At 41.4% G+C, this 24,235-nt stretch overlaps 3 protein-coding genes across 6 annotated transcripts; all 3 read right to left on the reverse strand.

Annotated features, from left to right (window-relative positions):
• Window positions 1-1,022: 1,022 nt before the first annotated feature.
• rskrb (ribosomal protein S6 kinase related b) lies at window positions 1,023-10,950 on the reverse strand. The gene is made up of 13 exons (XM_030437894.1): window positions 9,515-10,950; window positions 7,334-7,624; window positions 7,143-7,226; window positions 6,818-6,886; window positions 5,674-5,743; window positions 4,749-4,856; window positions 4,468-4,508; window positions 3,764-3,791; window positions 3,373-3,462; window positions 3,120-3,208; window positions 2,733-2,843; window positions 2,535-2,648; window positions 1,023-2,452 (listed from the first exon to the last, which is right to left on the reverse strand). The coding sequence occupies exons 1-13, from the start codon at window positions 9,542-9,544 to the stop codon at window positions 2,216-2,218; spliced, it is 1,362 nt and encodes a 453-aa protein (XP_030293754.1). The 5' UTR covers window positions 9,545-10,950; the 3' UTR covers window positions 1,023-2,215.
• Window positions 10,951-11,221: 271 nt separating this feature from the next.
• Window positions 11,222-17,844, reverse strand: cct8 (chaperonin containing TCP1, subunit 8 (theta)). 3 transcript variants are annotated; one of them, XM_030437892.1, is made up of 16 exons: window positions 17,785-17,844; window positions 17,113-17,203; window positions 16,928-17,007; window positions 16,691-16,840; window positions 16,367-16,547; window positions 16,191-16,252; window positions 15,970-16,107; window positions 15,388-15,566; window positions 14,554-14,620; window positions 14,374-14,461; window positions 14,156-14,271; window positions 13,905-13,976; window positions 13,599-13,763; window positions 13,114-13,233; window positions 12,671-12,805; window positions 11,222-11,507 (listed from the first exon to the last, which is right to left on the reverse strand). In XM_030437892.1, exons 1-15 carry the CDS (start codon window positions 17,842-17,844, stop codon window positions 12,701-12,703), a joined length of 1,674 nt encoding a protein of 557 aa, XP_030293752.1. In that variant the 3' UTR covers window positions 11,222-11,507; window positions 12,671-12,700. The 3 variants fall into 3 exon arrangements, with proteins under 3 accessions (XP_030293752.1, XP_030293751.1, XP_030293753.1); XM_030437891.1 differs by having other exon boundaries at window positions 12,667-12,805; XM_030437893.1 differs by lacking the exon at window positions 12,671-12,805.
• Window positions 17,845-19,403: 1,559 nt separating this feature from the next.
• On the reverse strand, window positions 19,404-24,235 carry pimreg (PICALM interacting mitotic regulator). 2 transcript variants are annotated; one of them, XM_030436976.1, is made up of 6 exons: window positions 24,083-24,235; window positions 22,767-23,083; window positions 22,344-22,663; window positions 22,134-22,229; window positions 21,347-21,385; window positions 19,404-20,487 (listed from the first exon to the last, which is right to left on the reverse strand). In XM_030436976.1, the coding sequence occupies exons 2-5, from the start codon at window positions 23,058-23,060 to the stop codon at window positions 21,355-21,357; spliced, it is 741 nt and encodes a 246-aa protein (XP_030292836.1). In that variant the 5' UTR covers window positions 23,061-23,083; window positions 24,083-24,235; the 3' UTR covers window positions 19,404-20,487; window positions 21,347-21,354. The 2 variants fall into 2 exon arrangements, with proteins under 2 accessions (XP_030292836.1, XP_030292835.1); XM_030436975.1 differs by lacking the exon at window positions 21,347-21,385 and having other exon boundaries at window positions 24,083-24,229.

The raw sequence follows: 24,235 nt of genomic DNA on the forward strand, positions 1-24,235 counted from the left end.
CCACAATAGACCTTTTCATGAACACTCACATCATCTATGCTACATGGAGACAAGTCAGCTGTTTTTTGTTCTGCATCTCAAGGTCACAAATATGTGTGTGGATATAACAGACTGCGATTTTTTGTTTAGACTTGGCTCCATTGGTATATAACAAACTACTGTGGATCTCTGTCTGTGATACTGTGAGTGGTGAGAGAAATACTCTAATTCTTACCAAGGTAAAAATAGAAATACCATAATGTAAAAATACTGTATTTTTTTGTTCCAGTCATGATGTCTCAAGTCAAGTCAAGTCCAAGTGGAGTCTTAAGTCATTTATTTTTCTGTCAAGTCAAGTTACAAGCTACCAACACAGCGACTCGAGTTGACTCCACTACACATGTCTGCAAACTAGGCAAATCAAAGCAAATGAAAGTAAACTACAGCAGGCAAAATGGCTGCTGTGAGTGCTATAACTATAATTATAATATTGGATTACTGGTTTATTAACACGTATGCAGCATTTTTATGTTAAATTTGGTCAAGGTGAAGGTTTACTTCATTAAATGTTTGTAGTTTTTTTTTCAGCATTCTCTGGCACAAGAATTTCCTTTGGGATTGATAAAGGTCAAACCTAACGTATCTTGGTTTACTGCAAAACAAGGCAACATATTTATATGCTGCTTATTGAAGTTCAAAAATAGTAAACATGAAAATATTTTTAAAAAGCCTAGGAAATATGGACTATAGCTCTCAAATAAATGTTGTGGCGTAAAAAGTATACTATTTTTCTTTGAAATTAAGTAATAGAAACACTCAAGTAAAGTAAAAGTATTTGGATACATGCTTAAAATAAATTGGCATTGCTGGATACCTAACAAAATGTAGTTTCTTCACCGATGACATGCATGCTATATTTCTATAGAAACATTGTGATGTTGCTGATAGGAAAAGTGAAGCAATGATGATTTTCTGTTCACTGCGCGACATGTTGACAAACTATTTCAGTATTTCACATCTCAAACAGACGACAAAAGAGCAGATGGCTGTACAGTAAGAGTTTAATATTCCATCTGTGGTACATGATGATTACAAAAATACATTGTAACATGACATATAACATCACATAGCATCCAAAATCTTCATAGAAACTTTATAAAGAGGAATTTATAAATATGCTTTTTTTGGTGACAAAAAACAAGCTCAGGGTGACACACGTGAGGCATTCTGGGATACAAGTCTGGGCATATTTTTTGTATTATAATCTGATGATCAGGTAAGTGCATGAGGGTACGATTACTGGCTCAGGTAACGCAAGCCTTGGACAATAGAAAAAGCCCTGTATCTATCAAAATGTTAACAGGAGGTAAACAATACTGTTGTTCATTCAACCCTTACAGTCCCAGCTCAGGTAGTGTACAGCTGGGCGCCGTCTTGGAGTCAAATTCAAGGCTAATTTGAGAAAACCGGCGTGTTCTCCCCTGAGTCGCAGGTTATTTGTAAATGATTCGAAGGCGCACATGTCTTAATCTGATGTTGTGATGCTTGCATGATTTTTAGGAAGGAGAGACATTTCTGCTTCTACAGAACTTAAGTTGGGAAAGGTGATATCACAGCGCTAATAAAGGTACAGCGTAGGTTTTCTATTAAAGATCAGGCGAAGCAAGGAGTTTCTTTCGACGTTCAGGCAAAAGTGCGGAAATACACTCATTCTGTTGAAGGAGTTTGGTTGGATTCCACTTAACTATTTATAACTTGTTGTTAGAAAAAAAAAAAAAAAGAAATTCAGTGCATTGTCTTCAACCAGCATGACTTTTTCCATGTGGGGTGATTTGATAGCAGGTGAACATTATGAACTAACAGGGCAACCATGACCAGTCACTGTGGAACTGAAAGTAGATGAACGATAGTGTAATCTGTCTTGCACAACGGTTGAGCAATCACAGCAGGCTTGAAAAGGTGCTCCTTGGAGAAAGGCAAACAAGTAATAAAACCCCCCCCCAAAAAAGAAGGTGTCCAGTACATCACTAAAACCCGTATAACTGGCCAATACTGGTTGGGATGTGGTGTTATTTACTCAAATAATTAATTCCTTTCTTAACTAATAATCCAATTGAATTGCAATCAGCTATATAACCAAATAAGACATTTTAGAAGGCGCACCACTCCTGTGTGTCAGGGTGAATTAGTGTGCAGAAACACATACATGTAGGCCTTACTGTAAACCCGCAGTCTGTCACACAAACACTTCCCTGCGTGGGCCTTTTTCCTGAGCAGGCTGCAGTGGGAGTGCCGGGCCTGGCAGCGGGACCGCCGTGTGAGTGTGTGACCCGGCATCCAGCTGTGTGTCCGGTGTGGCGGGGGGGCTGAGGAACGAGTCGTAGTCGAAACCCTTGAGGGGCTGCAGGGACAAAGTGAGGCCTCGTCGGGCTTTGGCGGCCCGGTCCGGTCTCTCTCTCAGCTCCAGGATCACCTGGACAGTGAAGAGGAAACAAAACCTTAGCTTCTCTCAACAATCTTGTCTTGTGTTTGAGCAAGAAACAACCATCCGTTACCTCCACAGGCTGGCGCTGCAGTAGGGCGAGGTCAAAGGTTGTTCCATGGAAGAAGGTTTGGCGCTTGAAACGCTCGAGGGTCCTCAGTCGGCGGATGGGGGTCTTGCACAAAAGCTGGACAGAGAAACGTATGTATGTCGTGATATGATATCAAAGTAGCTTGTTTGGGAGCAATTTTATTAGATTTTGTGTAATTACCTCAGTTATTAGCAAGGCCAGTGGGGGGCTGAAGCTGAGGGGCATTTCATAAGGGAAACTCCTCACTTTCCTCAGCATACTGCAGTGGTCTGATTCTGGAGGCACGGGGAACTGAGGAGAGTTTGAGGTACGTGAGGACAGAGAATTCAAGGTGTTTCAGCTTGAGAAAGCCAGATGTCAAACATTTTAATAGCACAACATTTCCAACTCAATTTCAAAAAGCAATTAATTATCCGACAAATCCGACAAATATGTCAAAATTACGCCATGAAGCATTTCACACACTCCTTTTACAGCAAGATTTACGCACAGCTACGTCACCGGGGGAGTCACTGCGAGTAATATCTGCTTTTCATGCAAGACAGACACAAGGCAACACGACATCACCTTCCCAGTAACCAATGAGAAAAGCAGAATCCCCAGCGACCACCAATCAGCTGCATGGTTGTAGGGTCCACCGCTCAGCACCTCGGGGGCTGCAGAGCAGACAGAGCACGCTCACAACACAGGATGTACAACATAGCTGTACATTTAAATACTAATTCTTTACTTTAATATATTAGGAAAATGCACAAAATGTGATCTGGTGGGATTAGCTACAGAGGCGGATGTGGGTGGATGTGATGGGAGTATTTCTCACCCATATATTGGATGGTTCCACAGATGGTAAAAGCTCTTCCTCCTCTCTCAAGGCGACGGGACAAACCAAAGTCAGCTAGGCGGAGGTGTCCTAGAACAGACCATTTTTTTCTCTCCAATCATTAAGCACACGCGACATTCAGATTATTGTTACTCATGCAGCTACGACCGGTGCCACACATTACAATATTCCCGACATAATCTGATCTCATTAGAGAATGTAATTGGATGCCATGGCTGTCCCCTGTCAGTGCCAACAGATGTACAGATGCACTGATGTGTATTGACTGACAGCTGTGCAGAGTCAGGATGTTCTCTGGAAGGTTCTGTGCGTCTCCTGCAGACTGTACCAGAGCTCTGCTGCTCTCTGCTGGAGACAAGCTTTTACTCACCGTTGTCTGTTAACAGGATGTTTTCCATCTACAAAAGAGTGCCAACAAGACTGAATTAGTAATAAAAATGGTATTAAGAAAAGGCGTTTTGCAGCCGATTTTGGCTATTTACTTTTTACTCTACACACAAGGATGGAGATTTTAATTGTACAAAGAAGAAAAGGCATTAAAATTGATATGCCGTACTATCAAAACTGCAACAAGCTGGTCATATGGTATATTCTAACTGCAAAGGACTGACTATAAAACAGTATTAACCATGTGTGTTAACTATGAACCTTTTGATGTTGATATTAAGATTGCCAGTGGCCTGGTAGATAACTTTCAAAGTTATAGGGCATTCAGTCTGTTAAGGTTTAAAGCCACACATTTTTTTGTTAAGTATGATAAAAACAGAAATAGATTTTCTTTCTAAATTGTGGACGATGCAAGACTGCTGAGTTTGCTGTCCACATGTAGTTACATGAAACACGTGCAGTAAGTAGGGCAGTTATTTGGGAGATTTCTTCCTCCTGCTATTTGGTGCACACCTTATTTTAAAATGTTGATGTTTGATACATATCATGTTGGATGGGCAAAATGTTTGGGAGGAAAATAAAGCCCACTTGTCAAGGGCTGAGCTGTACTCTTTTTTTACAAACAGTCATTTTTACATTATTGAATGAATGTTCTGCCATTTTTTGTGATTTGGCTCCCTCTCTCACCTTCACATCTCGGTGGATGACCCCAAAGTCATGAAGAAAGCCTGTAAGAAACCAGCCAAGAAGAACAGACAAAACTCAAGAAAATTTCCTTACTGATGTAACGCGTCCTCTGAGAGCTCATCACATTTTAATTAGACCTCTTTTTATAATTACTTTCGGTTAAATACCTTTAGCTCAGGACACAACTCTGATCTAATTGGAATATGTAGCAGAAAAGGCGTGCAGGTGTACAATATGTAAGTAGGTTAAACATATCTGTCGGTATGATGTAGCATACGCACCGAGCGCAGATCCCAACTCTGCCGCAAACACTCGCACTGTGTCCTCTGTGAACTGACCGATCATCTGCCAATAGGTGTACAGGTCTCCTGTGCTACAGTAGTCGCACACTGTGGGAACAGAGACAGCATTAAATCATGCCTCTGTCATGTGATGGGAGGTGTGAGGGAAAGGGAAGGTCAGTGGGATGTGGAGTACACACTGGTGAAGGAAATCAGAAAAGAGTAAGTGAGGACAGTGTAAAATTATCTACAAATCGAGCAAAGTACCCTTACTTTAGTTTAAAATTAAAGGTAAAAAGTGCATACGTGAATAGGTATGTGTGTCCCGATCAACGTAATAGATCACCCCTTTCTGTGTGTAAAGTTTTGACCCATTGATACCACAATCATTTCTGCAGATGAAGGCTTCAAATATCCACCCTTCTTAATACAACAGGAGGGCTTTAAATAGTCTTGATTTACTCCAAATATGCCCCGTATCTACATTTATCTCCTAATGATTCATTGATGATTCACTGTTTAAGTGTCTGTATATGGCACGTGTGTTCTGGTTGAGCTGTGGCAGTGCTCAACATCTGGTCCCCGGGCTAACATGCTCTCTTTTCATGGAGGGGGGTGGGGAAGCAAACAAACTGGGTCACACTTTCTGAGTCAGTGGCTGATTTGGAAAAAGGGTAACTGTTCTGGTGGAGAGGAAAAAGGGGGCAAAGCAGCTACGGTACAGGATGCACAGGCAGTAGTGGATCGGGGATGCTGGGTTGTAGTCTGGAGGTAAAATAACCAGAATCACCATACTCAATTAGGTCGGGGATTGTGGGTAGATTCTGGACAAGGCTATCAGTGTTAAGGTGAGAAAAGGTGGAGTGAGGGGGTTTTGGATTGTGGTTCTGGGTTGGATTGGATCACTGGTCTCTGGCTGACTCACTAATGTAGAGGTGGCGCTGAGTCTGCCAGCAGTCCTGGAGGTCGTGGACAAAAGGATGGCGGACCTGACGCTGCGGGCAGAGGTCCAAGATCAAGCTGAAAAATCTCAGTTTTGGCTACCGATCAATGAGAACTCTACCTTTATTGACCACTGGTTCCAACTAGTTTTCTGAGATATGTTGAAATAAAAATGAATGTGTTTGGAATCCATTCACAGCATAAGCTTCAGTCTCACCTGCTTTTTATTTATACTGTAATATGAATACATTCCATCAATGTATAACAACACATCATTTGCATATAGTGTTATTTTCTGTTCTCTTACAGAATTTTTAAAAGGACACCTATTACGCTTTTTAGTTTTGTTCTTTTCCCTCAGTGTTTAATATACTTTATTGTATATCTAAAAGGTCTTGAAAGTTAAAAAGCTCAAAGTCTGAACCAACAGAAGCTCCTCTCTCCCACAGATACACTGCTCCTGGAACGCCTCATCAGTAATTCTACCTTTACTTCTGTGACTTTGTGACATCACACTATGTCACCGTGTCACACATTTTGCATAATTAAAAAAAGACTGGCATGTAAAAATTGATTTAGCGCGGATGCTCTGTTGTTGTTGCCGGTGCTGGTTCAGGCGTGTGTGAACTGACCAATGAGAGCAGCGTGGGTATTCAGGAGGATTAGTCAATAAATCATAAAAAAAACATAACCATGTTAAAATTTTCCAAAGTATGGAAAGTACTGATTATTGCATGAAAAGTGTCTCAGGATGCTCAGATATACAGAAAAAATATAAATTTGGGGGCTTTAATTACTTTTTACAAAACAATGTCCTTACAAAGGCATGTATTAAAGGTCCAGTGTGTAGGATTTAGTGGCATCTAGTAGAGGGTTGCACACAGCAGCCAACGAAATACCCCTCATTTCACCCTCCCCAACAATAGCCACTTAAAATGCAAAAACTTCGAAGGCCCTCTCTAGAGCCAGTCTTTGGTTTATCTGCTCCGGGCTACTGTAGAAACATGGTGGGCCCACTCCTTCTGTAGATATAAAAGGCTCATTTCACACTAACAAAAACATCCTCAAACTCCTTCACACTGGACCTTTATTTTTTTCTAAAAACATGTAATGCTGTTAATACCTACCTGGACTATCACTTCTTCTTTTGACTGCTCCAAGACCCCAAGTCGTATAATCTCTGCTTTAGGTATGACCTGTTGGACAACAAAAAGACTGAGATGAAACAAGTCAACATAGGTATGTACACACTTTAACTGCAAAAAAACATTGTTCACACAATTTTAGTTTCTTACTGAAGTTTCAAAGACCTTTAAATGTCAAGTCCTGACTTGAGGGTAATTTTGACCGTTAGAAGAAAGTACTTTTTATCCATTTGAGGGCATAAAACATTCTGTATTTCTCAGACAGTCTATCAACTTACCATATTCATGAATAAATAAACTGACTCACTTTGACAGCATATGTTCTCTGTTTGGCCTTGTCCTTTACTTTCAGAATGGGCCCAAATGAACCTTTGGCGATGTAACTCAACACCTGGTGGAGTGAAAAATGGAGTCAGAGAGAAAAAAACATCCGACAGGTGAATCCAGTCACACAAAGCCTTGCACGGTATTGAAGACTATGTCGGGATTGATGCCTACCTGAAAATGTTCGTGCCCAAGCAAAGTTTTGTGGGGGAATTCAGGCAGGAACATGGCAATGAACCCCGGCAGGCTCCACTCTGCTCTGAGCCTGTCTGGGCCCACCCCGGCCAGCCTCAGGACGTGCTCTGGGATTTCAGGGGCCTTGCCTTGGAGCATCCGCCGCTGGCCCAGGCGCAGGGCAGGTGGAGCCAGGCGACAGATGCTTGCTGGGATGGATAGACCCATGCTGGAGAGGAAGCCACGCCATCCAGATGAGAAGTCCTCATCCTCCTGCCTTTCAGCGGGCCTCTGTAGTGAAGAAGGATGCGTCGAGGAGCAGTTATGGTAACAGGTTAATAGATGGTGCTGCAGAAGAAAAATAGCTTAAGGCCCTGGGGAGTTATTACCTTGAATGATTATGGATCATGTCATGTTTTTTCTGAAGACATTTGGAAAAAACTCTACCCAAGATCTTAAAGGGCCTTAATTGTAATTCTGCATGTCAACTCCTAGAGTCTCAGACGGACAAACACTGTTAATCAGGGACTGTTCACTGAACAACACAGTGTTTGGGCTGTTTTACGCAAGAGCAACTATCAACATTTATCAAAGCATACGTGCACTACTGAAAGCAACTTTCCTCTACAGAGACTCAAGAGCAAACAGTGCTAGTATAAGCCATGCAGGACAAATACAGACTTTTGAAACAATTGTGTCTCTGCAGTATTTTGTCAGGACAAGTTGCCTAAGCATAGCTTCACATACAGACTGGGGTGTTGAGTGCAACCACAGGTTCCTCTGCTGTTGGAAAACAGAATGTTTCCAACTCGGTAGACAAGGATGTAGGTTTTGTTTCAACATTGGGGTGGATGAAATGTAAGCAGGGTTCCTCCCCCAGGAAAATTTGAGCATCAAACACTGATTTTTCCTACATTCTGGTGATTATTATTTTACACTTTAAATTCAATCCCCATCTACTTTGGTTGTTTAGCGGAATGCTGCATAGTTAATTTGCTGTGAAGCTCCGGAAATGTTTTGTGGACTACAAACCTCCACCTGACCTTCCATCAGCATGGAGGTGAGTAGAAACTGACTGAATTTCCATGTTTCTGTGAACTTTTCCTTTAACGGTTAACCTTTAAACAGGAATTCAAAATACAACCAGCACACATCCCACCCCTGAAATTGCCATGAGTCATGCATTAGTTAAGTATATGATTTGTGCCCTTGATATAAAATGTTACCCATATTTTGTGTATAATATACATTTTCTGAATGACTCATTTTGCGTTAATCTGTTTTTTTCTTTGCTCCTCAGGATCGCCTACGGCTTTGAGACCTTACTTAGAAAGGCAACTGCTCTGTATATCTGCAAATGATTTCTCGCTGCATGATGCTGATTGCATTTGCAGAATGAGAAGTCAAAGTCAGGGTAGCAGGGCCCTGTAGTCTCAGTGGAGGCTGCTTTCTTTCGTTATAAACATCTTGGCGACATCGTGCAAACCTCACTTTAACACTCCCTGCTCTCATTTGTCATTCAGCATGAGGAAAAAAAAAAAGAGAGGGGGGGGGGGGGGAAGAGAGAGGATAAAATACATTGAGGAAATCCAATCAGCAGTCACTCGGTCACACTCCCCCTCTCCTCCCTCTCCCCCGTGGGCTCCACAACAGATCTGATGCTCTCTGGAGCAAGATGTGTGCAATCAGCCGTGCAGGATGCTATTATCATCCCAGCCGAATCAAGGGGCACATGTACGGTCACTCAGCAGGGAGAGCTGCCATCAATGCGACATCTGAGTGTCAGGACTGAGTGCGACTGGGCAGTGTCAGGACTTCATTTGGACTGTGTCTGTCAGAAGGTGGTTTATTGCCAATAGATTTTTAAATGTCAATACCGGAAGCCTGGCGGTTTCGCTTTCAAAGTAAAAGCACCTTACTTTGGATAGACATATGTAATACTACTTAACCACTAATATTTCAGCAACAAGGCAATTCCATCACATTTTTAGTTAACGTGCAGCCAAATAGAGCGTCAGAACACCGTCATCAATGACTGGCACCGTCGTTGTTATGGTGATTCCAGGAGCCAGATGGTCCCATGGAAACAGGGAAACACCCCCCCCCCCCCCCCCCCCCCCACTCCTCCACCCCCACCCCTCCTCCGTGCGTCACACCTGTGTGTTTTTAAAGTCAACTCACCTTCCTGTTTTTACTGCCGTCGGCCCCCATCAGTGTGACAGGACATCAGCACTGCAGACTCAGCGCGACCACCTGCTCCACATCCAGGCACTTCGCGGGAGACTATCCGCAGTTTCATGCGCAGTTTCACACACGGAGACCGACCCGAGGTTTTGAAGATGCGGACTAATGAATCTGTATCTGCATCCGCATTTGACCGATCGCTGCAAAAGAAATGTGACAGATATGGCGACATGAAAACAAGTTAATCCCGAGTACGGCGCAACGTCAGCGCAAATCCGCCCACAGCTTTTGCCGTCCAATGAGACTGCAACCTGGCGGAGTTCAGCTCCCCCTGCTGCTTCCTGTATATTCCATCCGCAGAAGTCTGAGCTACAGAAATCACCGACGATTTCTTCTCCTCTGCATCATCATCACGCATGGCCGGCCTCGTGTTGCGTGATATATTTTTTTCCCCTCCAGTCTGCAGGGGACAAACACATGCACGCATCAGAGAAACTATAGATGCGTTCCTTGCAACACCGAGTGATTCATCTTCAGCTGGCCTCTCTGTTCAATTCTACCGTTCACTTGTTTCTATAAATAAACCAGCGCATGCATAATTTCTGCTGCCTCAACATCATGTTAAGAGCAGAAACACACAGGGCAGCAGCAAAGGTAAAGTCATGCGTGTTTGTAAGCATGGCCAAAGAGAAGTAAAACTAGGCCATAGTAGCTTCACGTTTTAAATCCTTACTGGATCTGGTTATCTAGCAAACTCCAGTTATCCAATCACAAAATAAAAATCACTTTAAGGATAAGTTCACACAAAATGGATATTCAGTGTTCATCTACCAATGTCAGTTGAAAGTCAGACGTTTTGTTGACCACATTTCCACCAGTTAAATAGAAATACTGTTTTGAAGCGTTAATACAAACAGAAGAAAACACACAAGATCCCACACCGATTTGAAATGACTATTTATTTACGATGCGATTAAGCTCATCTACCAACTTTAGACAGGGTGTGTGCGCAAAGGCTTTTGAAAAATAGTGTCTTCTCACATCAATTGGGGATTTTAGGGCTTTCAGAGACTTGGATTATGGCAGAAGAGCTTTAATGAGCAGTTTTATGTTGTTTCTCTACGTTTTAAAACAAGTCCCCGTCTACTTCAGTTTAGGAGCATGCTGCAACGCTGTGTGAAGCTCCAGAAATGTTTAGTGGACTACAAAACTTCACCCAACTTTCCATCACCATAGCGGTGAGTAGATAACTACTTTCATTTTTGGGTGAACTATCCCTTTAACTAACAATGGAAACCACTATTATAAATGTAATTCAAAGTTATTTCACTGGTTGCCTGTTTGTATTCTTGTTTTAGTTTATAAAAGGCACTACATAGCCTTGCAACAGACTACATCATACAAATGTATCTCTTTTAGTGTATGAGTCAGCAAGGCCCTTCAGATCCTCTGGCTCTTCTTTATCAAAAATAATGTTTTTTAAAATCAACTTTTACATGCAATATTTTCTCTTTATGATTATTTGTATTGCTTGTTTTCATCTTCTATTCTTTAAACTATTCATTCTATTTCAACTGGCAAACATAAGTCTCCTACTCCCTTTTTGTTCTATTCATATCCCAGTGCTATATAAATAGTTGGACTGATCAACAATTACAGAACACAACTCAGCAACACCGTGAAATGAAAACAGAATCCAAAGCGTGACATGACAGCGCAAGTGCCTTTTATTTGGGACTAAGAACATAAAAAGCAAACTGAGCCATCCATACATCTGACTTTCACATATGACTTTGTTAACCAATATGTGGCCGTTTCTACAAAATAAACCAAACTGTTGAGCTTTAAATAAACAAGTAGAAAAGGTTTTGTGAATGCACGGGAGAGTTAAAGGAGCATCAGCTGGACTGCATCACGCTCAGTCGTCCTCATCAAAGTCTTTCCTGCCCTGAGGAGGTTTGGGTCCTCCGGCTGGTTTGGCCATGATGATCTGAGAGGAGGAAAAAAAAACAGCAGTCGGTCATTTTCTGAGTGGAAAACAAGGAGACCGAGATCCATGCAGCAGCAGGCGGTAGGCTCTGAGAGAAGGAGAGTCTCAAGGTTAACACTAGATTCTCCAAAAATCACACACATGCTCGGAGTTAATATGAGTTGCTCTCCAGAATGTAATGATCCAGGAACATTATGAACCAACAGGTTAAAGAAGAAGCCTACTTCATCTGTCAGCATGGAAAAAAAACATCAGATATTAATGTTTCCGGAATGAGTGCAACATTAAATGGGGAAGTCAGAAATATCTTTTTTTCCCTGTACCTTTATAAAACCCTGCCTCCGTTACATATCTTCGTCACAAGTGATAGATAACCACATATCAGGAATCATTGCGCTTGTGCTCGAATTTCTCTCCCTTTAAGCAATTATATTTAAAGTATGTTGGACATCAGACAAAATTATTTGCAAAATCTCTTCTGCTCATAGTTATTGGACTATATTTTCAAAGTAAAAGATGATTTAGATTTCAACAAATGAATGGCTCTTCACATTTACTGTGATATCAAAAAAAAAAATGGCATTATCGCATTAAGGCCTAAAATGTAGTCAGAGCAGTTTTACATCCACTCAGTGAAAATCAAGGGAAGGGGTGTCGGAAGCTCTGGTTGAGCACTGGCGGTGTAATGATCTCACTTTACTATTAACTGAGGAAATCCCAGCGTTGTCTCTGATGAAGTAGAATGGCTTCATTGTGATTGGAGTACATCTCACTTGAAATTGGCTTTCAGACAACAAAGCCACCTCAGACTTCACAGCCTCACAATTCATCTCAATTACATGTTCTCCTTTCATTAAATCACATGACATGCAACACTTTTAAATTCTGCACTTGCCTGAGGACGCCCACTGCAAAGAAAGAGTTCATGAGTGCATGCAGCATGCCATCAAACCAAACTGTGCAAGTTGAAGTGAATTAGTTTGCTTGCTGTCAGTGACACACACCTGATAATATAACAAAAAAAACACCTGAAAAGTGGCTCAATCTGCTACAATGAGTTCTGTATCACACCCAGTGTTAGTAGTGAACAAACATTTCGCACAACGTCAGTGTCCTGTGAGCCAGTGAGTCAAAAACACACACTCATTCCAGGACCTACTGACTGAGGGGCTGTGTGTGCGTACGAATGCCCTCTAATGAGAATCAAATTTGTCGGGCTCTTCGTTCCAATCGTCCTTGTCCCAGTGGCCTCTCTGCTTGGGAGCCCTGGGTCCCCCTGCAGCCTTAGCCATGATGATCTGCGTTGCACATGTATACACACACACTGATGTCAACTACCTGGAGACTATTTGTTTACTTGGACTCTTCCAATCAAACAAAATTTCAGAATAACATTAGACAAGAAAATCAGATCCTGTTGAATGAAAAGGTTAATTTAAACTGTTCATAATGTGTCTTTTCTTGTTTCTTGTGTGGACCCTAGGAAGAAAAGTTGTTACCAAGGTAATGGCTTTCTTCAATAAATAAAAATGACAAAGAACCCAAATTATTTCGTCTTTGGGGCCGTTTCTGATGATCTGTGTGTCTTGAGTTTTTGTGTACACACCTGGTCGACCCTCAGTACTGTGATGGCAGCGTTGGTGGCCAGTTTGATGCCCCAGTGTTTGACCAGGTACGGCTCCAGAATGCCAGCCTCAAGCATGTCCTTCACAGCGGGTGCGTCTGCCTGAAGATGACATCACATCCATGCAATCAGTCATCAGAGCCGATCAGACACAAAGAACTCAACACACCCGAAAATAAAACACAGCAGGTTTCTGAGCATTAGGAGAAAAGTGAGAGGTGGTATGAATTTTTGTACTTAGCCTCAAGCTAATGTACATGATTAAGCAAAACAGGATATGTTTTTGCTTCTTAATTGTCATCCTGGACTCTTAATCTTACCATTTCTAAAATGCCTCAGTAAATATAAAATGAAGATTCTTTGGGTCCAAGCTATTAAGCTGACTGCAAATAAAGTTAATAAAGAGAATAAGCTAGATTCAATACATCTCTTCAATCATTCAAGTATTCTCGTGTACCAATACACACCTCGATGTCGAAGCCCATGTTTTTGTTGCCCTCATGATGTGCAGAGTACATTTTAGAGATGAGCTCGCTCCCCTTCACACCAGAGTTCTCAGCCAGTGCACGGGGCATAGCCTCAAAGGCTTCAGCAAACTTCTTAATAGCATACTGCTCCAGGCCTGGGCAGGACTACAGAGAGAAAAAACACAAGGTCATGTTCATGCAAATTATCAACCGGCGATGCAGTAAAGACAAAAAAATGGCAAAACAAACAGAGAAGCATTTGTCTGAATCTGGGGAACTTGAGGTAATGTGCTCAAATCCGCATACCTCTCCATATGAGGTGAGCTGTTTGGCTAGTTCAATCTCAGTGGCTCCTGCTCCAGGGATCAGACGTTTGTCCTGCAGACAATGAAGAATTCAGAAACTGTATCAACAAATCTCTAGTTAGGCAACTTATACCTGGTAATTTGGAAAAAATCCATCCATCCAGGATTAAAACATACTTTTCCATTTTTATTATTATTTTATTAAACCGGCAGATATTTGAATTAAAATTTGGCACATTCATGTTGACTTACCCTGACCAGAACCTTGAAGGTGTTGACTCCATCATCGACAGCCCTCTCAATGTCATCCATCAGGTTATCGGTGGAGCCTCTGATCACCACCGTCGAGATGGCACCATCTTCTTTCTCTTTTGTTTCAGATAACACAATACGTTTAGCCGAAAACTCACATTGTGGAAAGATCAGGTTTAAAATGAAGACTTACAGAACTGGAGCAAAGAGTGTCTTACCATGTTTGAAGACCACCACCTGAGTGTCCCCAACCTCTGTCAGGTACACATTGTCACAGTGACCCATTTCCTCTGGAGTTGGAGCGGTCTACAGAGCAGGAAAATAATATCACATGATGTAATGCTTTTTTAAAATTATGGTTAAATTTCCTGATGTGAAACAAACATGATGACACTCACCATCCTGGGCAGTGCAACAGCTCCCACAGTCTTACATAACCTCCTGAGGTCCCACTTGGAGTTAAGCCTGATGGGGAAAAAAAGAAAAGTTTAGGGATGGGTAGTATACCAACATAACATACAACCATATATAATTTTCATTACCATAACATTAAATATGATTCAGTTCATACAGCTTTTCAGGGAGGGAAAATTCCAGTACTTTCAAGGTACCTTAACCAACTTCTAAACCATCAAAACCTTCATCAACACATCTCAGATCTTAATGTAAACGCAATTGTGAAAATTAAAATATTAACATATCACTATCATATCATTGAGTTTGATCACAATAATTACAGTCTAGCTTATTTCAAAGACAAGACACAATAAAATATGACAATAGTATCGATTCAGTTGAAACTTTATAACGTGGTGAGAACAGACTTAAAACCAAAAACACCCTACTAGTGCAACTTGAACTAAATAAATGTCAAACATTCAAGGCAGATAATTGGATGCATTTTGCATACCGACACCTTTCTCTTTCTCTTTGTAATAACAAATCATGTCATGAGGTAAAATTCCATCATCATCATCATCATCCAGCTTAGACGACCATTCAGCAACCCATCTATCCCTGCATCATATAAAACCTGCACATCTATCATGGTTACCTGTCAGTCATACAGGGTGGTGGTGTGCGTTTAAGCCACTTTGCAACAACACTGCCAATAATATTGGCATGTATGTCCTGCCCATTTAGTTCAAACTATATGCTTTTGGTGAAAGAAATGTTTGTCCTACTTGCTCCGGTCACATAATTTGACTACCAAAAGGTAATTCAGATCTTACCTGACAACCATGAGCTGGTATTTGTTGGCATAGTGCAGCGCCATGTCAGCCACTTTCCCTCCAGTTACTACGACGTTGGCACCAGACTCCTTGATGGCCTTCACCTGAGCCTCCATCATATCCTCCTCTCCCTTACTGAAGTCCATGAGCTCCTGTGCATTATTTATCAGCACTGTGCCCTACAAGACAGAGAAGACAATTGTTGGCTCCAAAATCATTACCTTTGATGTTGGCTCTGTTATTCAAATGTCCCAGTAAGTCATGACATTGTGAGCCAACATGCACAATGTCGGGCACATGAAACTGAAGCAATTCAGCCATCAATTTCATTTGTGATACATGTGTTTTTCCTATAGTTTAAATGAAAAAGATCTTCACTGGACATTCTGCCGCAACTTAACCATGTAGATGGCTTAAAAAAAAAACCTCAATAAAAAAAAAAAAAAAAAAATTGTGAATAATATTTTTAATCACTCTTTATCCAGATCCTTAAAAGTAGTAAAAAGGTAAAAATCTCAATCCTTTTTTTTTTTTAGCTTGTTCAGTGTGACAAGCATCAATGAACGACTTGGTATTCATTACCTTTGTCTCTGTCACTGTGCAGTCAAAGGGGCAGGAGTAGACGGCGATCCTGGCATCTTTAACGGATGTGACGTCTCCCTCTGCCTCCTTCTTAAACACCATGCCGTGCAGCATGGAGGACGCAGTCACACCGCACCCCTGAAAACAGCATGCACTTTAATTTAGAAGCCAACAACAACACACACACAGACAAAGAATATTCAGTGGATAATATTGCTCACCAAAATCTTGCAAACTCTGACGCTATCGACGTTGAAGTTGCCCGACTCTGGGAAGATGGACACTGTAGCATAAACCAGTAAAGAAAGTCAGAGAAATATAAAATAGATAGTACAATCAAGTAAATCATCTTTGACAGCTCTAGTTTGGCTTTGTCAAGTCCATATTGCTGACTCACCGCAGGCCTGTGCGATGAGGTTGGCGAGGAAGTCTTCGTTGCCGTACTGTTTACTGATGACTGCTGTACGGATGAGAGACGTGGCCTCCTTGATATCGTGGAGGTTGTTGGCTGAGGAACACACGCAGTCTGGCAAGATATCCAGGGCCTTTTTACATGCCATCTCATAGCCTTCAATCACCTGTTGCGGAAAGAGAGGAAAAAGGACACTGAGCAAATGCAGAGACTGATTTGTTTGAAAGTAATCAATGTTTTGTATAGGATTGTAGTACTTTAAGTTACTCCAACAAGAAAAGATGATGATCAGAGACACCATCGGCTTACCTCTGACACAGACAGACCCATCCTGAGCAGCTCCTCGGCCAGCTCCAGCAGAGCTCCGGCAAACACCAGGACGAAGTTTGTACCATCTCCAACTTCCTGCTCTTGCATGTGGGATGCCATCACAATCATTTTGGCTGCTGGGTGCTGCACCTATAAAACGAGATGACGTTCAAGGAACCCGGTTATAGATCCTCTTTTTGAAATCACTTATGTGTGTTGAGCAGACACGGTCCTCACCTCAAGCTCTCTGAGGATCGTTGCGGCGTCATTGGTGACAAACAGCTTCTCCAGGTGGTTGATGACCATTTTGTTCATACCTGAAAGGCGACAGTGTCACAGTTTAGCCATCGCCGCATTTGTTTTCTCTACATTTTTAAGGATCGGAGCACAAAGAAAGACTTCACACAAAGGAGAGTGCTTACCGTTTGGCCCATAAGCAGTGCGTGTGGTCTGAGAAAGCTCCTTACAAGCTCTGATGTTGCGAAAGACTGCCTCTTCAAGCCCTGAATAGTGCTGCATCAGAGAAAAACATAACTCATCTGCTCATGTACATTTTTTTTTGGTATTATTCACTGTAATTGATGGTAAGCAAATTGAACCCAAATATGTTCATGTGTTTTACAATAACATCATGGGGATATGAGCTGTAATGACCATATATAGACAATAAGCTAAACAAACTGTTTGCTTCACCAAAAGATGCAAGATGAGTTTAGGCATCTAAGCTAACCCCAAAACAGGAAGCATCAGCATCTCTAGGCAGAGAGGCACAGCCGAGGTGACAATCAAAGCCTTAGCTCTGACAGTTAGCTAAACGCTAACCGGGTGTGACTGTTATCTGGCAGTCGGTTATCACCGCAGCTCCAACACTGCGGGCTAGTTTAAGTGGTAACGTTAGAGGAGGAGTAAAAGCCTTGAGTCCATCTGAACAGCCCCGGGTCCAGCATCTCCGAGCGGCCTGGCTTCCTTCTAGAACTCTCCCACATGACTGTAGATGAGCGTGCTAACTCAGGGGCTAATGCTAGCTAGCATGCTAGTTCACAAGCAAACGTCTAAAGCTCCCAAACTACTCCAACACAATGACTTAACCTCACCTTGGCGCCATCCTTCAACATTTGGGCAAAGCCAGGAGCTTTGGGAACGTGGAGAGCCATTTTCGGATGTGTAGCAGCCCCGGTATCTTAGAGAAGGTAGCCGCGGCGTGGATTCAGCTCTGGGTACAAAGCCGGAGAGACAGAGGAGGAGCGATATCAGCGAGGCGTGGGGCTGTAGACGGGTAACTACAAGGGACAGACGGAGCGAAACTCGTATCACCTGTAATGACCAATACTCACGACTTGGGGGAGCTGTTGACTTTATAAATAGATAGATCCAAAAATGGTCAGAAATATGACACTCGTTTAACTTAAATACTTCAGAGGCTTTTTTTACTTGTAAAATTACCAAAACTACCCTGTAAAATACTCTAAAAAGTTAATCAGGAAACATTCACATATCCAAATGTAGCTACCATGTACTCCATATGCCGGTATAAGAAAGAAAAATCTTAGATTAATAATAATTTTTAAAAATGTAATTAATTGGGATCATGAAGATGAACAATGGTGGTTTTGTTACTTTTTTAGTATCTAAGTGATTTAGTTTTCATAGATTTAAATTCTAATAAGCACCCTATAAAAACTTTGGGAAAACTTTGTAATTTGTCATTTGTGTTTGTGAAAATCAATGTCATGTTTTTCGTGTTCACAGTACATGACATTTTTACAATGGATTATGATGTTAAAATCCATTTTACACAAAGTTTTATACTCCATTTGAGCCATACAATAGTAAAATAAATGCATTAAATATGCAGGTTCATCAATATAAAAACTACATTTGTTTTTAATATCTAATAATAAGATAATAAGAAATATAAATGTTACTAGTAATACAGAACTTATATGGCAATAACCAGGCCCTTTGCCAATCAGTGCCCATGAGATAGTGTCCCAAACAGTAAAATGTACACATATAATTGAGGCATTAAGATGTAAGATGCATTTTATTTCTGTAGCTAGTCACTGTGTGTGTCAACAATGTGTCATTGTAAACTGTTCATGCACTTAAAAAAAAGTGTATCTTAAATGTTACTACAGCTGTCAAATACATAAAGTTGTATATACTTTAAATATTTCTTATAAACCAGCTTATTGTACATAGATATTTTCTAAAATGTATGTTTAACCAAACAATCTGTTGTAAATGTATATGTTGGAATGTAAATAAATGAAAAACACAGAAGCAAAACTTTCAAACTGACATGAAAGCAAAGAGCCAGAACAACCCTGCTCCATCACATTACTTTACCCAGTTTCTATATCTACAATTAACTCACATTGCAGGATTCCATGGAGATACATACTGAAAAAAACTCAAGAATAAACCCATCCACATCACTCAATTTAGGACAAGAACACGTTACAATAGCAATTGACATGAGTTATTATGCTAACGGAAAGGTATTTTATAACCAAACAAGACTTTTATGTTGTTGAAGGTTACAAATTTTATTGTTTTATTTTTTTTTGCTCATTTATTCCATGTCTCCCTTCCAATTTCCCACTGAAAATGAGGGGTTACCAATACATTGAAATGACAGAGGAGTGCTTTGCTTCATTGGGGGCAGTTAGTTTGACAGTCACTACACTAACAAAAACACACAAGACGTATATGTTGTTGAAGGTCACAGATTTTATTGTTTAATTTTTTTTGCTCACATTTATTCAGTGTCTCCCTTCCCCTTTCCCACTGCAGAGGAGGGGTTACCAATACATTGAAATGACAGAGAGGAGTGTTTTGCTTCATTGGGTGCAGTTAGTTTGACAGTCACTACGCTAATAACCTGCTGGATGTAGCTTTATAACATCATTATCGATGTCATCAGGTAATGAGTCGTTACATCTTCCCCCATCACATTATCAAATGATTTATGTGTACAGTATTGGTGCATGAATCATTCACAGGCCATTAAAAAAGTGCCAGGCTCCCACCCGATCAAGTCCTGCCTCAACTATTTGTATAAAAAAAGTCCCCTTTCATAGAAAATATACTTACACACTTATAATTTGGCATAATCAAATGACATAAAAAAAACGTATAAAAATTGTGAGTAACAATATTGCATACATATAAAATAGAGGAGACTGCATTTCCCCGACGTCAGTAAATTTAGTGTTAGTTCTGCAGATACAATTTGGTCTCATGCAGCGTTTCTTTAAAAGTAAACTATAGAAACAAGCAAAAAGTTTCTATGCAGAGAGCAAGAATACAAACTACAAAATTAGTATTTTGAAAATGTTACTAAAACATTTGGTTGTAGCAGCTATGACAGGTACATACACCATGATATAGAAATCCCTTTGGTAGCTACAATGAGGATATTTAACCCACAACTAGCTAACCTGAGACGTGTAAACACACGAGAAATGCTTGAGTAATGCTAATTACACACAGTATATAATAAAGAAGACAAGCTGTCATGTAACAGTCTCCCAGAATCATGACAACACTACGTGTAAATGTAACAGTAATACCTCGATTATGATAGACATGGCTACAGAAGGTCCTGTGTTTGACATACACACATGCATGTAGCTCAGTTGGGTTTGCGGATAGTGTTCACAGCTGTGTGGGCCCAACCTCCCACTGTGTTTGAGAGGTTCGTGGCTCGACGTGTGAGGTTTGAGCGACTGAGTTTACCACTGGGGTCCAACTTTCTCATCACTGCTCCTCCAGAACGATCCTTTGTCCTGGTTCTGCAAAGAAAGATAGAGCAACACTTATAAAACAAAATGACAGATATCTACAGCCATACCACCCACCTACAGGGCAGCTTTTATTACCCTCCGACTGCATGACCCCTCAATTCATCCTCTGCACACGATTCTATAAGATAGTTTTTTGTTCCTCTTACATAGCACAAAGGGGCTTAAACACATTCTACAACCTTGGTGTTGTAAAATCATTAATAAATTAACCTTAACAATTACTGTAGAAAGCATAAACAGAGAGACTTGAGACTTAAGGACTGCGTTAATAATAACGAAAAATGGACAATAAGACCAAAATAATCATGTGCATCTAAAAAATTTAACAATTCAAAATTATTTCTCTTTTTCACCTTGGTCGTTCAGATTAATATCAAGGACATCCAGCCATATTTTCAGTTATGAAAATGTGATAGAACAGCCAGAACGGTGCCATATTTATCAGCATTATTAAATTCTGTTTATTAATTGCATTTTTCAATAGCATGAGTTCACATTTCAAGGCATTACCAAGACTAGTATGAAGAAAGTACGCAAGAGTGGGAAAGCAACAAAGGATGAATCAATATGTAAAGCCAAGGGTAGTAAAGGAGGATGGAAATATAAGGCTAACAGAGAAGAGCAGCATCCTGTGCTTGGACAATGCGAGTTATTCAGTCATAAAAGAACAGCTTCTCATTGCACTGGGTCAGAGGCTCACAGTTTCATGCACACAGCAGTACATGCATCGACGTACAGACACCAGGCAAGCTCTGCCATGCTCTCTTGTGTCAAAAAATGTGTTGCACTAAGACCATACGTTTCCACAACTCATCTGGTTAAGGAAGCATAATGTTTATGGATTTACCTTCTTCCCTACTCCACAATTAGGGAATAGTTGAACCGCCTGTTGCAGGAGGAAAACAAACTTGTTTTAATTCCCAAAGGATGAGCTTTTCATATAGGGAAAGAAAGCAGTTAGCTGCATGTCATGTACACTGATAACGGACAAGGTCACTGTCCATGTGCCTTTTCCGCTTCTGACAGTGAATGTCACTATGGGCTGGTCCAGAACACGAGCTAACATTTTGAATGTCAACACAGGAAGTGATGTAAATAAAATCTCTCTCAACGAATTTTTGTCATTTCATCTGGCTCCAATTCCTACACCCATACTCATTCCCCCTACTGTACCCCCCCATCCGAATACCACAAACACAGACCCAGTTTCAAACCGACCGGGAAGAATGTATGTGGGGGGAGGGGAAGGAAGTCTAGGGCCTCTCAAGCCAGGCTGCAGATTGGGATTCTTTGGGTGGGAGGGTGAAGAGGCCATCAATGCGCCTCTGAGGTCTCCTCTGTGCAGAAAATGTATGCAAAAGGAAATGGACTGATGGCTTCCACACACATACACATACACACATACACACATATACACACACACACACACACACACACACACACACACACACACACACACACACAACACACAAACACACACACACACACACACAAACCACTCTTATTCACGTAGAGCACACACATGCTTTCATTCATGCACTCACAACTAGAAAAAACTAATACAGGCAAAAACTGAGTTCTGACTAGTAGTAATAACTCGAGTGATCAGTACAATCAAAATGAAGATGCTTTACCTGTCATCTCTGCCAATTAAGTCATCAAAGGCTCTGGACAGATGTTTGAGCCTCCTGAGTCCACTGGACACAGAATCCAAATCTTGATCAAATTTTCTGTTACAGCAGAGAAACAGACATTCAGAGCAGAGTAAACCACAGAAACAACTGTCGCTATCAAAGAATACATTCTGAATAACATCTCTCATCTCCAAGTAAAAGAAGACTCACAGCCTTTGATTCTGTGTGTTGGGCGAGGCGAAGGGACTTCGTAATGCAGCCATGCGAACGAGCTGCCTCCTTCCACCTCCTGTTTTCACCCCCCGTACACCAGCCTCAGGAGTCCTTCGCCCCCTGGAGCCTGGGGTACGTCCGGGTGTGACAGTTGATCTCGGGGTGTGTCTGGGTGTTGCGGCTCGTCTGGGTGTTGCGGCTCGACTGGGCGTACGTCTTGGGGTGCGGGACTTCGAGGCACCAGCTTCTTCTCCATCACACGTCCGACCGGGGGTTTCTACCAAACACTCCTCGCGTGAAAACTCTCTCTGTATCCTCTGGAGAGAGAAGCACAAAAAATTCTTGATTATCATGCATTTATATATAACAAACATTTACTGAGGGATGCATATGTAGGTATCCAGACACAAATCGGTCTACCTGATACACTCCACTGATGGAGTTGCGAGCACCGCGAGTCAGTTTGCGGACTGCGTTGGGTTTTGGTTGCTCCTTTGCCGTTTCCCAAGTTGGATTCTCTGGGAGGGAGTTGGTCTGGACAGAGCGCAGTGGGAGCCGCTTGCGAAGTGACATTCGCAGGGAGTTAAGTGACGATGAGGAGCGAAGCTTGCGGAAACGGTCTGGGGCCTCTGGGGAGCTCTCCACCCCGTCAGACTCATCCAGGACTGTATGTTGCCGCCAGACTCCCACCACAGCTCTGCCAACACCGTCCATCACTGAAGACTGACTGAGCTTATCTGCAAGAGGAGAGTAGAGAGGAAACACACATCATGTATTATAATGAAAATATATCTTGAATTAGCTTTTTAATGAACAGATTTTAAGTGTTTGACACAACTGCTTAAATCTCTGCCTGTAGCTTCTGAGTAAAAGGATGTACTGGTTCCTCTTTTTCTATGATTGTACACTGAATATTTGAGTTTTGGACTTTTTGTTAAAAAACAAGCTCTTTGAAAACATCATATTCGGCTCCAAGAAATCATGATAGGCCCTTCCTGGCATTATATGACTTAATTTTTAGTTGCAGCTGGAAATGAGAGATACATCCAACACAGGATTCACTTCAAATCAAATGAGCAGTTTGAACATTCAAAATAAAACACAAAATAATAATGCCACACACAACGTAGTGTAGAAGTGAGTAAGATAGGGATTTCTAGATATTAAGACAGAGACAAACAACATTTTTTTTTCAATTTTGAGCTACTTTGAGTGTAACTGGCATTTTCAAGAAATTAGTTCACAGTATTCTGTTACTGACCAGAAATGTGAAATGTTTATAAACAAAGGACGGCGAATGAAGGCACACATGACCCGTAACGTTATACTCAGGCAGCAGTTAATCGTGTTAGTGAAAGCTCTGTGACTAACGTTATTGTTTGTTGCCTACCCTGTTTTACTACCAACTTACTGCCGTACCGTTATTGTTCAAGCCTGAGGAGCAAACACATGTTAGCAGTGATTTATCACCTACGCGCCAAATGGAAAACGATAATGAAGTCAAAGAAGTCACTCAGACGTCTTCAAACGGTACCATTACCAACAAAAGGCCTGCCATTATCAGTGATAAGCGATAAAGAGAGAGCTGTGCCCGTGAACGCACCGTTAGCTCATGTGCAGTAACAGCTTTAGCTAACTTAACAACACCAGTATACGTAAAATGAAGTCTACGTTCAATACTTTCACAAAGACAAAACAACAGCGGCTAAAAATAATCTATCGTGCCGCTGGCTTACCTTTAAGAGTGTGTTGTGTAAATGTGTCTCTCCTCTCTGTTTCAGAAGCCTTTCGCTGTGGTTTCTTTCTTTCACTGTTTGAATTTGGCGGTGGACCGCAGACTGGAAGCACTCACACATCACCACGCCCTTCACGTAAAGCCTCCATCCGTG

This window comes from Sparus aurata, chromosome 13 (assembly GCF_900880675.1).
Source record: "Sparus aurata chromosome 13, fSpaAur1.1, whole genome shotgun sequence".
Classification (NCBI taxonomy): domain Eukaryota; kingdom Metazoa; phylum Chordata; class Actinopteri; order Spariformes; family Sparidae; genus Sparus; species Sparus aurata.